Source organism: Manis javanica, chromosome 5 (genome assembly GCF_040802235.1).
Source record: "Manis javanica isolate MJ-LG chromosome 5, MJ_LKY, whole genome shotgun sequence".
In the NCBI taxonomy this organism is placed as follows: Eukaryota; Metazoa; Chordata; class Mammalia; order Pholidota; family Manidae; genus Manis; species Manis javanica.
Genome location: NC_133160.1, coordinates 110,886,203 through 110,901,341, shown reverse-complemented (window position 1 = coordinate 110,901,341; position 15,139 = coordinate 110,886,203). Strand labels below are relative to the sequence as shown.

Here is a 15,139-nt window from a genome sequence, read left to right as displayed (position 1 = left end):
CCTTGATTTAATACCACAAAATCTTCAGACCCTGAAATACCCACCTGAAGTGCACAGACAGCATTCCTGGGAGCATTCTTAGGATATGCTGGTAACTGACTGGGTGAGTCAGGAAAGACTGACACCTTGGTGAAGCTGTACAGAGAGCCAAGGACAATTTAATAATAATAATAACAGCTAATACCCATTTCCAGCTTGCCTTATCTTTTCATTATTTAACTTGATCTTTACTCAGGGAGCCAGGTAGGATAGTATGTCCACTTCCATTTTATAGGAGAGAGCACTGAGGCTCAAAGAAGTTGAGTCTCAAATCCTAAATCACCTAGCTGGTAAGTACGGCAGCCACACCAGAAGCCTGGCTCCTTGACTGCTAGCCTTCTGCTTTGCCCAGCACGCCAGCTTGTATTGCTGCTTGGCATCTAATGTTGCCTTACCACGTGGGCCAGGAGCCACTCACATCCCTGTGGACTGGACTTTTGTCTTTCAGGCTGCGACAGCCACTGTCTCCAGTGCCAAGGTCCCCATGAGTGCACTCACTGTGAAGAGCCATTTCTCCTATTGGAAGCCCAGTGTGTCCAGGAGTGTGGGAAGGGGTACTTTGCAGATCATGCAAGTCACAAATGCACAGGTAACTTGGAGCCAGTGCTGAGTTCTTTGGAAAAAATTAAAGCAGCAAGTAAATCCTATGTGCTAATTCTCAGGTCACCAGGGAGAATCTGAATTAGAAGCAGAATGCAAACCCAGGGAGCTTGGCCTAAGTAATTGATAGCTTCCCATGCACATCTGCCAATTGCTGGGAAAATAGAATTTAGAAGTACAAGCCAGTAATTCTGTTGCACAAGTCAATATTGTCCCTAAAGGTCTTTATGGAAACAAAGTCAATTATTTTATGGAACGTAAGACTTACATTGAACTAAGGTAAGGTATCCATTAAGAGTGGATCAGTCCTATAGATATGGGCACAGAATTTTCAGTGTGTAGACTAAATTACTGGTCACCCTGATATTGGCATAATAATATCCTTGAAGAGTAGGCTTTCTGGGGACAACTTAGTAAGACACACTGAACTTTTATTGTTAAACTAAAGCTAAATCCAAAGTCTTAATCTCCTTGTCCATTAAATAATCCACAAGTTTCCTCAGTTTTCATCATTTCTATCAAAACTTGGTGCCCCACTTTAAAGAATACCTGATATTTAATAATAATACCATTACAAGGGCAAAGCATTTACATTACACCTAATTCTCTCTTTCTGTATTATCTCGTTTAATGTTCACAATGACTTGGTAAGATATAGCAGACATATGAGTTCTGTTTTACAAGTGAACAGAAAAAAAAAGAGGCTTGAAAGTATTAACGAGGGCAACACAGAATCAGTTTTAAACCCCAGATTTCTAATTCCAATCCAGGGGCCTTTAAACTCTACTATGCTGCCTCCCTATAACAAAACCTCAACAAAGGAAGCAGAAAAATTAGGCAGTGAACACTCAATTTATACAAGATTATTAGCTTGACCCAAAGAAATGATCCTATGGTCATTTAAATAGTTTGTTCTACTTGTGCATTTAAAATAATAATAATAATTTTAAAATTAATAATAATAAGAGTAACAGTGATAGTGTGGAGCCATTGAGCCCTTTTGTTGTGCCAAGCACTGTTCTACTCACTTCACATTATAACACATGCAATCCTCTGAGCAATTATTTGCATTAGGTGCCATTAGTATCTGCATTTTTAAGATGAGAAAATTGCAGCACAGATTGTTGAAGGAATTTGCCCAAGGTCGACAGCTGGTAGGTGGTAGAGGAGGAATGGTCTCAGAAAGGACCTTTGCTCTTAATCAGTATACACTGCTTCCCTTACAAGTCAATACGGTTAACTTTTTAAACACTCCAGTTATGTGCAACGTTTTCAGATCACAGCACGTAGAGCGAGTGCCCCTCTCTGTTCACTTCTCTTCGAGGGTGGATCTGCTCCCTGTGAAATTCTGTGGGGTTCTCTCTTGCTGCAGTTGGTGGTCACGTGGGTATGTTCTCCCTCCTCATTCCTCTGTTACTGGGGACCCTCCGAGTGTCTGTGCCTTTGTGTGCCTTAGTTGGTGTGTCCTCTCTTTGATAGCCTGCCCTCAGGCGTGCTCACAGTGCAGCCACTGGGACCAGTGTCACCTCTGTGACCATGGGTTCCTTCTGAAGAAGGGCCTTTGCATTTCCAGCTGTGTTTCCGGCTTCTCTGTCCACTCCTCCAATGAAACATGTGCTGGTAAGTGCTTCTTCTGTGGTGGTCTGGTGAATTCACCTGCAGTTTCTTTGTGCACAGGCTGAGCCTGCAGATACAATTGGTTTGTGTGGTGTGAAATGTGGGAGTCCTATGCTGGGGAAACCTCTGCTGCTGCTGAGGAATAGGGACTGTTTATAGAACACAGAAATCTGGGAAAACAACTTCTGAGATCTTTGGAAGGGAAAAAAACAACTTGTGCTTTTTTTAAATTTACTTTTTATTGAAGTATAGTTGATACACAATATTATACTGGTTTCAAGTGTACAACACAGTGATTCAGCAGTTACATGTATTATTAAATCCTCACCCCAACAAGTATAGTTACCATCTGTCAACATAGAAAGATGTTACAGAGCTATTGACTATATCTCTATGCTGTACTTTCATCCCCATGACCAACTTATATTATGATTGAGGTTTTGTGCCTCTTTATCCTCCTCACCTACCCACCCCCACCCCAGCCCATCCTGTGGTAACCACCAGTCATTTCTCAGTATCTATGAGTTACTACTGTTTTGTTCATTTTATTTTGTTTTGAGATTCCACATATAAGTGAAATCATATGGTATTTGTCTTCCTTTGCCTGGCTTATTTCACTTTACATAATACCATCTAGGTCTATCTATGTTGTTCCAAATGTCAGCATTTCTTTCTTTTTTATGGCCAAATAATATTCCATTGTGTATGTGTACCATATTTTCCTTATCCATTCAGCTACTGATAGACATTTTGGTTGCTTCCATATATTGGCTATTGTAAATAATGCAGTAGTAAACATAGGGGTGCATATATCTTTTCAAATAAGAGATTTTGTTTCTTTAGGTAAATTCCTAGAAATGAGATTACTGGATCACGTGGTATTTCTGTATGTAGTTTTTTGAGGAACCTCCATACTGTTTTCCATAATGGCTGCACCACTTTACATTCCCACCAACAGTGTAGAAGGTTTTCCCTTTTCTCCACATCCTTGTCAACACTTGCTATATCTTGTCTTTTGGATAGTGGCCATTCTGACTGTGTAAGGTAATATCTCATTGTGGTTTTGATTTGCATTTCCACGATAATTACTGATGTGGAGCATCTTTTCATGTGCCTGTTGGCCTTCTGTATTTCTTCTTTGGAAAAATGTCTGTTTGGGTATTCCACTCATTTTTTAATTGGGTTATTTGTTTTTTTTTTTGGTGTTGAGGTATATGAGTTCTTCATATATTTGGTGTTAAACACCCTTATCAGATAAATCATTACAAATATATTCTCCCATACTGTAGGTTGTCTTTTTGTTCTATGGATGATGTAGAAGCTTTTTAGTTTGATGTAGTTCCACTTGTTCATTTTTTATTTTGTTTCCTTTGCCTGGGAAGATGTGTTCAGAAAAAATTGCTCATGCTTGTGCTCGAGAGATTTTTGCTCATGTTTTCTTCTAAGAGTTTTATGGTTTCATGTCTTATATTTGGTCTTTAATTCATTTAGAATTTACTTTTGTGTATGATGTTAGATAGTAATCCAGTTTCATTCTCTTGCATGTGGCTGTTTAGTTTTCCCAAATCCAGTTATTGAAGAGACTCTCTTTTCCCTGTTGTATATTCATGACTCTTCTATCATTTATTGATTGACCATATATACATGGCTTTATATCTGCTCTCTATTCTATTCCATTGACCTATGGGTCTGTACTTGTTCCAGTACCATACTGTTTTGATTGCTGTAGCTTTGTAGTATAGCTTGAAGTCAGGGAGCAGAATACCCCCAGCATCGTTCTTCTTTCTCAAGATTGCTTTGGTTATTCTGGGTTTCTTTTTTGGTTCTGTATGAATTTTAGGATTACTTGATCTAGTTCATTGAAAAATGCCATTGGTATTTTGATGTGGATTGCATTGAATATGTAAATTGTTTTGGGCAGGATGGCCATTTTGACAATATTAATTTTTCCTATCCAGGATCATTGGATAGATTTCCATTTATTTGTGTCTTCTTCAGTTTCTTTTGTTATTGTCTTTTAGTTTTCAGAGTACAGGTTCACCTCCTTGGAGCAACATGTGCTTTGGAAGTCATAACAGTCAGATCAGAAATGTGGTATAAAACTTGGTTATGTTCCTGAAGTATAGCCATGTTGTAGAAAATTATATAGATACTTATACATATAATTTATTTATATTTGTAATTTGCAGAGCTAATTATGCCAAGGTTCAATGGTGCATCCTTTATGAATACACTGGAGATAAATTACAAATAAATAACAGGTACTGTGATGAGCCTGTCCCATTAGAGCCACACATTTACAGCAATGGATTTCAAGCTACTGTTTGTGATTTAAAATGAGGTTCCAGGTTAAGGAACTATTGCTGATCTTATCCAACACATCAATGGACACTTCTTAAACAACAAAGAGAATCAGATTTAAATTCATTCTTAATATTGAACCCCTAAAGTTTTATAGGTGAATGAAGCTTGAGAGTTATAGATGAGTATTCCCTGGCTTTTGAGTGTCCTTCATCAATTACATGAGGCATACTTTAACACCTGCATTTTAAAAAATATTACTTTTTCAATCATATTTCCTGATTCTATATTTCTGACCTCTGAAGATATTAAAACTTACCATGGGGGAAAATATCTTTGGTCTATTTTTTTGAGATCCTTCTGTAAACTCCAAGTTCTTGAGAGTCAGCTTCCTCTTCCTGGGACAGAATATTAGTTAACTTGTGAAAATGAATTCCACTTTCATTAGAGTAATCTTACAGTAGAATTAGTCCCCCTGAAACTTGGCATTCCCAAATTGTCTTGTCTGATCTACTTGTAAAAGGGAACACTACCGATTAAGTCCAGGACAAACAACTTGCCAGTGATGAAATGATTCCATATCATGGCCAGAAATCCTATTTCATCCATGAGATGTTAACTGTGCACAGAGATAGTAAAATTTTATAACACAGTGTATGTATTTCATGTGAAATCTGAATAGAAGCCACTGATAATCCTACTTCATTATAGATTAACTGGTACTGTTCTAGCAAATTGTATCAGACCCTTGCCTCATTTCTTCCCCTTGGTCTGATGGTCAGATGTGATTGATGTATTAGGATAGGACTGTAGTTCTCAAATCTGGCATCCCCTTAGGATTACCTGAGGTGTTTGTAAAATCACTGAGGTCCTGCTGTAAAACAGCTAAGTCAGAGTCTCTGATGGTGGAACCCAAGTGTCAGTACTGTTTTAAAAGATCCCTATATGATTCTTTATTGTTATTATTGTTGAGATAAAATTCACATTCCATAGAATTCATCCTTTAAAGTATACAATTCAGTGTTTTTTAGTATATTCATAAAGTTATGCAACCGTCACAGCTAATCTAATTATAGGTCATTTAATCACCCTAAAAAGAAATCCAAAAACTATTACAGTCTCTCCCCACTGTCTCCTACCCCACCCCCTGGCAACTATTAATCTACTTTCTCTCTGTATGGATTTGCCTATTCTAATATTTGTGCCTGTTTTAGTGCCAATAAATAAGTGTAATCACACAGTATGTGGCCTTTTAGGTCTGGTTTCTTTCACCTGGCATGGTATTGTCAAGGTTCCTCCATGGAACACGTGTCAGTACATCACTTCTTTTTATGGTTGAATAATATTCCATTGTATAGGTGTACCACAACTTGTTTACTCATTCATCAGTTGATAGACATTTGGGTTGTTTCCACCTTTTGGCTATTAAGAATAACACTGTTGTGACTATTTGTGTATAAATTTGTGTGGACATATGTTTTCATTTCTCTTGGGTATATGTCTAGGAGTAGAATTGCTGGGTCATATGGTAGCTCTATGTTTAATTATTTGAGTAACCATCAGATTGCTTTCCCAAGCAACTGTACCATTTTACATTCCCACCAACAATGCATGAGGTTTCCAATTTTACCACATCCTCAGGAATACTTCTTATTGTTCTTACTGGGTGGGAAGTGGTATCACATAGTGGTTTTGATTTGCATGTCCCTGATGACTAACAATGTTGAGCACCTTTTCATATGCTTATTGGCTTTTTGTATATCTTGTTTGGAGAAATATCTATTCAAATTTTTTGCCTGTTTTTGAATTGGGTTATTTATCTTTTACTGAGCTGTTAAGAGTCCTTTTTATATTTTGGATACAAGTCCCTTTTAAGATATGTGATTTGCACATATTTTCTTTCATTCTGCAAATTGTCTTTTCACTTTCTTGCTGGTGTCCTTTGGAGTGTGAAAGTTTTTAATTTTAATTACATCCAGCTTATCTATTTTTTCTCTTTATACTTGTGCATTTTGTGTCATACCTAAGAAGGTACTGGCTAATTCAAGATCACAAAGGTCTCCTATATTTTTTTCTAGGAGTTTTGTGGTTTAACATTGAGATCCTGTGTTATTCTCATGTGCATCCAAGGTGAGAACCACTGGATTATGAGGCTTATGTGTACAGTAGCCTAGAGTCTCATCGTTGCAGCTCTGAATGAACATTACAAGCCTATTTCTTTAAAAAAAAAAAATCTAATTCATGAATGTATTAAGTCTGACCTTTGGATTCATGTGTTTTTCAGACAACATACACACTCCCAGTCTTCATGTGAATGGCTCCCTCACTCTTGCAATTGGTTCAATGAAGCCCCTGGATTTTTCCCTCCTGAATGTCCACGACCAGGACAGCAGGGTTGACGAGCTTCTGTTTCACGTTATGAGCACTCCCACCAATGGTCAGCTAGTGCTCTCAAAGGATGGAAAAGAGGTTCAGCTCGACAAGGCAGGCCGTTTTAGTTGGGAAGATGTAAACGAGAAAAAAGTGCGTTTTGTGCACAGCAAAGAAAAACCCAGGTGACTTGGTGTTCTGCTGTTTTCCTCCTCCCTCCTTCCGTCAGTGCTCTGTGCCCCCTCCCACCTCTCCATAGCTGTCCCTTGTCTCTGGGGAAGATCGAGACTCCACAAATACCACATGCTTTCAGCTGCCTGTCATCACTTCACTGATTGCTTAGAGGGTGTGATTTTGTTAGGGACATTTTCATTTTGTCACATAATTATGGGTAATTCTCTGATGTGACGGAAAAGTTCCTAGTACAATTACCCAACTTCTAAGCCCAGCAGAAACAAAACCAGTTACCTACCCAGATGCTACAGCTGCTTCTTCAACATTAGGGTAATTTATTGGGAGTGGGGATGACTAGAGATGGAGTACATACTTTGCAAGGTGTTGTATGGTTCCTAGAATTTCAGAGTTGGAAGGAAGGAGTTGCAGTTAACTTTTTATTATCCAGTTTATGGGATTAAGTGTGGTTAATTTTTAGGCCTGTGCCAATTTTCCTCTGATGCCTAGCATACAGTTTTGGCTGTCTTTTCCACCCCAGCTGACATACATACACTTCAGGGATGCAGTTGGGTGTTAACACCAACCCAAGCAATAAAGCCATATAATTAGCAGAGTAAATCTACTAAACAGCAATTAGAGGATGTACCCTAAAGATTAGTCTCCTGGATTATCCTTCACCCTGTTCTGTTTCATTAGTGCAGATAATTCAGAGTAAACTATATATGTAAACCAAGAATTGAAACCCACAGGACAGTGATAAGAACACAGTGAATATCTTCTACTGTCACTACTAAACTTGAGAGATTTGGGAGACAGGTGGGTAGAAAAGTAGATGGTCAACTACAGTTATCCCCATTGTAGTTCAGAGCTGGTGATCTAGTAACCTTGGAAGATCATCTCATAGGAACAGGAACAACTAATGTTTACTGAGTGCCAACCATGACCCAGGTATTGTGTTAAGCACTTTATGTGAATTATGTTTATTCATGTTGCCAGACTACAGATAGAGAAACTGAGGCCTTGAGAGTGATGAGTAGTCTTGCCCAAGGCCTCACAGCCTGTGGGTGCAGAGCTGAGATGCCAGTGCCAGGCTCTCTGATTCCAAGGCACAGGCCTTTAGCGACTATGATTTCTGCCTCCTGGATAATACTACAAATAATTGGCATGCTTCCATCCTTGAAGGGCCAAAGGTCATTGCATAGAGAAATGTTGCCACGGTGATGGCACTTCACACTCTGGTGTCTGACACCATAGAATCACTCTTCAAGGGTGTGTTCCATCCCCTGCATTCATTCTGCCTCAAGTACAGCGGCTTTATATTATACACACACAGCTCCGTACCTGTAATCATTTGCCTTGAAATACTTGTGAAAAATGTGTAAGGTATATAAAACTCTGTAGACAACCAAGGTTAACTCTCTTGTCTATTAAGCCCTTTAATTTCTCACCACCTGTTTTTTTCCAGAGTCAGCTTTGCAGCCCTCAATGGGGCAAAGAATGGCCACTATTTCACAGGGGATTCTCTCAGTCCCCTTTTTATGTCTTGGTGCCCAGTTTGGTGTTGGATTTTCCTCATGTAAAAATTTAAACAAAAGAAAGAATGATAATAATAAAACAAGGTAGTTAGAAACTCATGAAAAAGGGAAATTAACTGTCTTGGAATGTTAGAAAAGCAAAAGGGGCAAGTGCCACATAGGTTTGTGGTTTTGTTTTTCCTCATGAAAACATTGACCATGATTCTTCAGGACTGGATTCCTTGGGGGTCGGTATGCCTCTGTGGAGTACAAGACAACCAGTAAATATAGTCCTGGTAGCCATGAGAAGTTGGCACTGAGATGCTGAACAGTTATTGGAACCTCAGTGTCACCAAAAATCATTTTTCCCCAGTCAGATGGGAGTAGCTACCCCTTCTTTCTTCATTCTGTTGCTTCCATCAACTGCATTCTCTTGAAGTCTGGAGGTGGGAGTGGAAAGCGGCAGGATTTAAATGGGGCAGAAAATGAAGGAGAAGATGAAATGGGGGGAAAGACAAAAATACCTTAAAAAAAACATATCGTTGAGATATAATTAGCAGTCCATAAAATTCCCCATTTTAAGTATATGTTGTTCTATGAGTATAACAAATGCATACAGTCTTGTATTCTTAAAATCACAGCCACTATAGACTATCTACGGTTAAAAGAACATATGGGATGTGAACAGATCCCAGAAATGGGTTGCTTTAATTTGTCTGATTTCTCTCAGACTGTTCAAGTACAGTTGGACAATATCCATCATATCATAGACAAATTCTCACAAATGCCTAGGGTGCCTAACTGGCTTTCTTGGCTTCACTGGAGATGGCTGGTAATTATAGATTTGCTTAGTTTATGTCATCGTATTCCTATTATGTTAATATGTGTGCGCGAGTTAGTTAGTAGTTTAAAACCTATACATGCTTAAGGTACTCTACAAGAAAATATGTCAAAGAAATAATCAATCCTCCCTTTTCTTCCATATGCTACCTCTATAGCTTTTCTTCTTCCTTCCTAATTACAACCCTTAAATAGAATTCGTGCCTCATATCGAATTTACCGAGCATCATAATTCCTCCAGGTGGTAAAGATACCTCGAGACAAGTGCTGGGCATAGAAGCCACAGGGCATAAATCTGCAAAGAAGTAAAAAGCTAACCTTTTCAAACAATATGGCTTCTCTCTCACTTACCAACTTTACATCTCCCTGTATGGCCCCGGAAGATGACTGGTTAGCCAGAGACGGGTAAGATTCCTCAAGGGAGGAACAACCTAAGACAGGCACAGTCACAGGGGGGCCATCAGGTGAGAAATTGGGGATCAACAGAGGTGAGGCTCAGAACCTCACCCTCCCCCCTGTTTTGAGAGAAATCTTCTGCATCCGTGGATGTTTTAAGGCCCTTGTCTAGCTCAGATTAACACATAGTCTACAGGCACACACCTGATCATCTACAATTGCTCTCTTACAACAGTAAACTATTTTTTCTACCTTTATCTTGCATCTACCTACCACTTCAGCATTTTATTAAAAATAAAAATAATAATAATAATAAAGGGAGAAATGTGGGATCAACATATAAATCAAGTATAAAAATCAAACGAATATTCATATTTGACCTGATTGTTTGTAGTTCATAATGCGTGATCAAAACCAAAGTTTCTGTGATGACTGCCCTTGCACTGTTCACCATGTAAGAACTTATTTACTATGTAAGAATTTGTTCACCATGTAAGAACTTGTTCGTTATGCTTCAGAAGACTGGAGACTGACGAGAATTAGGCTTGAGATGGATTAATGATTGTGGATTGAGCATTGACTCCCCTATACAGAATTTTATTGTTGTTAACAACCATTTGATCAATAAATATGAGAGATGCCCTCTCAAAAAAATAATTAATTAATTAATTAATTAATTTAAAAAATCACAGCCACAATCTAGATATAAAACAGTTCCATCATTCCCAAAATCCCTTTTTACAACCACTCCCTTCCCCTCAGTCCCTGGCAACCACTGGACCACTGGTCAGTTTTTTACCCTTACAGTTTTGCTCTTTCTAAAATGTTATGGGAATACAATCATACAGTATTTAATCTTTTGCTTCAGGCTTTTGCCATGATATTTTTAAGATACATCTACATTCTTCAATATATCAGTAGTTAATTCCAAGAACACCTTTTAAAGAACCTTGAGAACATGGCCCCTATAGTTGACCAGTATTCAGAACCTCTCATAATTCATTAGTCACTTGTCTTACCAGCCCGCAGTGAGCTCTGAGCTTGGTTTGGCTTTGAAGGTGAGCAACTCCTGCCCTCCCTTCTGGTAACTTCAGAAGCTGCTAGAACAACATGTTTTACAGGATGTAAAAGCCACAGCAAAGAGTGAGCCTTAGATCCTTCTGCTAATTAGGGCTTCCTGGTTGCAAGTAATGGAAGTCAGCTTGAGCTAGAGTGAGCAAAATTGTAAGGCCTATTAATAACATTGCAGGTATGGCTCAGATCTCAAACACATCAAGGGTAACTGGGCTTGCAAGGCAAGCCGAGAAGCTAGGGCCAGGAGTGGGAAGCAGCACTCCATTCTCCCCCTTGTTTCTCTGTCTCTTCGCTCAAAGCTCCCTTTACCTTTCTCCTACAGATAGGCCTGCCCTCCATTCTCACCAACATGGTAGGCTGTGGTTCCCCTATAGTCAAATGGGGACTCTCAAACCAGTTCCAGATTTCCAGGGAATAATAAGCCTCTGTCCCTAGTGCAGTTCACACTAAATGTCATGTCTGTGTATATGACTGGGGCTGGGGGGTGAGGGCAGGTAGATACAGACATGTAATACAACCATTATGAAGGGCACTCACATGAATTGGGCAGAGGGTTTGCAGGGAAGTTTCCTTTCATTCTCCAATTTAACCATTAACCCTCAATATATTACTTGTCTTAGCCCATAACTGATTTTTCAATCTTTTATATATTCAATCTAGAAAAATAAAAGAAAAAAGTTCACATAATTATGCTATAATGAGATGGAAGAATGCACAAAAATTATTTTACTGGTATCTCACTATGTTCATCTTTATCTGGTCATTTTTATTTACAATCTGAATAATGTTACTGTAGTGGTTTGATCTAAATTCTTACAAGCGCTTAACCTGGAAATATTTTTAATTCTTGTTTTCCTGCAGACTAATGATTCTATTTTCTCATTCCTTTCTTGGGGACTTCTTTTAGGAAAGGTTACTTTTTCCTGAAAGTTAGTGACCAGCAATTCTTCTCTGAGCCACAGCTGATCAACATACAAGCATTTTCAACACAGGTAATAGAAGTGCCACGCAATTAGTATTTCACATGCCTACTAATTCTCGAGCACAAATCAAGGGTTCTTGTAGCTTTAGCAAAAAATGATTGAGCTAAATTAATTTTGTCTCAGTTCCTCAGTTCCTGGCATGATTTTCAGTACTTGTGGGTAGTGACAACAGGAACAGTCATTAACACGTCTGTGGTGCCCGTCCCGTGTTTCTCATCTAGTCCCCAGCAAGCCTGTGAAGTAGTGTTATACCCAGTGTACAGAGGAGGAAACTGAGTCACAGCAAGGTTAAGTAACTTGTCTGTGGTGCCATAGATGATAAATAGAGAGCGAAGGTTTGTGCCCAGTGAATTTGGCTACAGAGTCTGTGCTCTTGGCTGTTATATTATGGCACCTTGCTTACTATACTGGATCTGATACTGGCCCTGCAGAATAATTTGAAGCTGTTCCAGTTGTTAAGACTTCCCTCTTCTTAGATAAACAAGTTTGTTTTGTCTAAATATTTCTGTCTCAGGGATATGGAATTATGTTTGGCTACCTCTGCCTATCTAACATGTGTGCAGTCTGCACTGAGCTCTGTAGTTAGAGGACCTACTTATGAGGCAGCAGTGTGGCCATCCTTAGCCAAACCTAAGTCTGAGGAAATCGTGGTAGGTGCTGTAAAACTCAGTGTGATGGCTCTTCAGCTTGCATCACTCATCTCAGTCAAGTGTCCAGAATACATGTAGCAGCAGGTGCTCTGAGCAACTTGGCTGGAGGGATTGAATAGCTGAAGGGTGCAGAGTAGGAAGATAGGCATATTTGGAAGTCGTGAACAGCAAGAGAGTGGGATATCAGTATAGAGAAGCAAGACTACCTAAATATCCAGATCTCAGGAGTGGCCATCATGAGTCAAAGAAGGACATGAGATCATTGTTTTAAACTGATATTTTAATATTTTTGGTCCCCAAATACAAAGATCATGGACTGTGGAACCCTGAACCAGAAGTGGCTGCCAGATAGTATTCCCAGCCCAGATCAGGTCTTAATGGAATTCTTACTTCAGGGGTGACTAAGGTTGAGGAATGATTAGAAATTGGTCCCAAGTTTATTTGACCTCAGGGTTGAGCTAAGAATATGAATTTTGTTTTAATTAAAGCTAAAACATGTGATCTCTGTAAATATGGGCCAGAAGGCCACATCAAGTCTCAGAACTCACTGGCTTAGGTGTTTCTCAGTACTAAAGTTCAGAAGTTTTGTTCTGTTCTTTTTGTCCATGCTAACATAGTTACACCAAGTAGCTGAATAGAAGATTGAGGGTGTGTATTGGCAGATGACTTCCTTGTATGAGGTGGTGAGTTCCCGTGGTTCCATGATTTTTGTTCGTTTTCTCCAAATCAAGTAATAGGCATTGAGGACACATTTTTATTTCATTTATTATAATGATGAACTTTTATCTTTGTAACTTTTTTAAAACAATCTTAGAAATGAATTTTAACTAATTTTTGTTTTCTCACATTTCTGTGATATTTCATGAGCCTCCCTGACATTTTTCCCATGTAAATTAATTTTATTTTTTTCACATACGGATTTGACATCCCTTTGGCCTCTCCTCTTTCAGAATCTAAGGGGCTGTTCATTCCAAGGTATAGAATCATAGCTTTTGAATTCTCACTGGGGAATTCTGAGGAGTAGCTATGATACGGTTTCTTACTATGTGATTATTATAATGATGCATTAATTAGAGATTACTTTCATAGATATTGAAATTTCCAGGAGGCCAAGAGGGGTAGTTATAAAAGGAATCTGGGTTAAACAAAGCAATGTCCTGAGAAAATCCTAGATGGTTCAACTTCAAAAGAGACAAAAATACCAAGATAATGTTTCCTTTGGCTTCTGGCCTTGATTTTTTTGGTGAATTTTTTTTTCTTTTGTGGTTCATTAACTTTCATCTGTATGAAAGAAAAATTTTATCTGCTTACTCAACTTGGTTGGGGGAAACCTAATAATCCTAAGGAAAGCATATTGAAACTTGCCAGATGAATTAACCAGCTGGTAGCCTTACTCAGACCATGATCTTATCAGGCTTTATAATCTGCGTTGGGGTGAGCCCCTTCAAGATATGGATGAGATGGGTGAAGAAAATTGCTGGGAGGAACCAGTAACTGCACATCTGAGCAACAGCACGCATTCAGAGTGTAGCAATAGCTTTCTCCGCCAGCGTGCTGCAGCCTAGCCTGCCGTGAAGTGCTCGACCGCCAACCCAAGTGTAAAAGCTCCCTGCTCCTGATGAGTCCCTCTCAAATGCGGACACCTGATTGGGTTCCCTGACACTAAGCTAATGTCAGTTACAATGCAGGGGATGTAGTGTAAATCAAGATAGCAGAGACTTCGAGAGGTTTAGAAGCAAGCAGCTCACCTCAGTTGCTTCTGGTGATTACTATGGTCTTGAAGTGGCTTGAGGAACTTCACGGGTGTGAAGTAACTCCTTTGCTGCAGTTACTAGGATTGACTACACCTTTGACAAGTACTGGCATGGTCCAATAATTTGACACTCTGCTGGGGCATCTAGAGTTCCTTGAAAAGCATTGAAGTATGGATCAGGTTGTATGCAGCCCCATCTGGTCCATTGAGTTGTTCTCTTTTCTTGCAAAATGACTCTTCTCCTGCTTCCCTTCAACTCCACAGGCCCCCTATGTGCTGAGAAATGAGGGCCTCCATATTAGCCGAGGAGAGAGGAGCACCATCACCACCCAGCTGCTTGACATCCGAGATAATGACAACCCACAGGATGTAGTCATTGAAGTGCTCAGTCCTCCCCTTCATGGCCAGTTGCTCCAAACCCTTCAGTCCCCTGCAACCCCTGTCTATCAGTTCCGACTGGATGAACTCTCCAGGGGCCTTCTCCACTACGCGCATGATGGCTCAGATAGCACGTCTGATGTTGTGGTCTTGCAGGCCAGTGATGGACACTCCTTCCAAAATATACTGTTCCATGTGAAGACTGTGCCCAAGGTAGGTGTCATTCCTAGAGCTACAATTTCCTTGCACCTAAATGTGAAGTTTTGTCAATGATGTTATTTTTTCATATTCATAAAGTTATGTATGGATAGTTATTTATTCAAACATGTATTAAGCACCTATTATGGAGATACTTAGGACATTCACAGAGTAATAGAATACATTGCTCAGTCTTAGGGGGCAGTATATATTTTGTTAGGAGCATTCTTTTTTTTATTATTACAGGGGTGT

At 39.3% G+C, this 15,139-nt stretch overlaps 1 protein-coding gene across 5 annotated transcripts in view; it reads left to right on the top strand.

Moving 5' to 3' along the window:
- The window catches only part of FRAS1 (Fraser extracellular matrix complex subunit 1), a 445,842-nt gene that overhangs the window by 292,554 nt on the left and 138,149 nt on the right, over positions 1-15,139 (top strand). For 4 of the 5 annotated variants that reach the window (XM_073237418.1, XM_073237416.1, XM_073237415.1 and 1 more), the window contains 5 exons: positions 488-628; positions 2,119-2,259; positions 6,842-7,112; positions 11,833-11,917; positions 14,576-14,902. In XM_073237418.1, coding sequence (XP_073093519.1) covers positions 488-628; positions 2,119-2,259; positions 6,842-7,112; positions 11,833-11,917; positions 14,576-14,902 — 965 coding nt within the window. The remainder of the gene's footprint in view (positions 1-487; positions 629-2,118; positions 2,260-6,841; positions 7,113-11,832; positions 11,918-14,575; positions 14,903-15,139) is intronic. The other variant, XM_073237419.1, reaches the window with a different exon arrangement.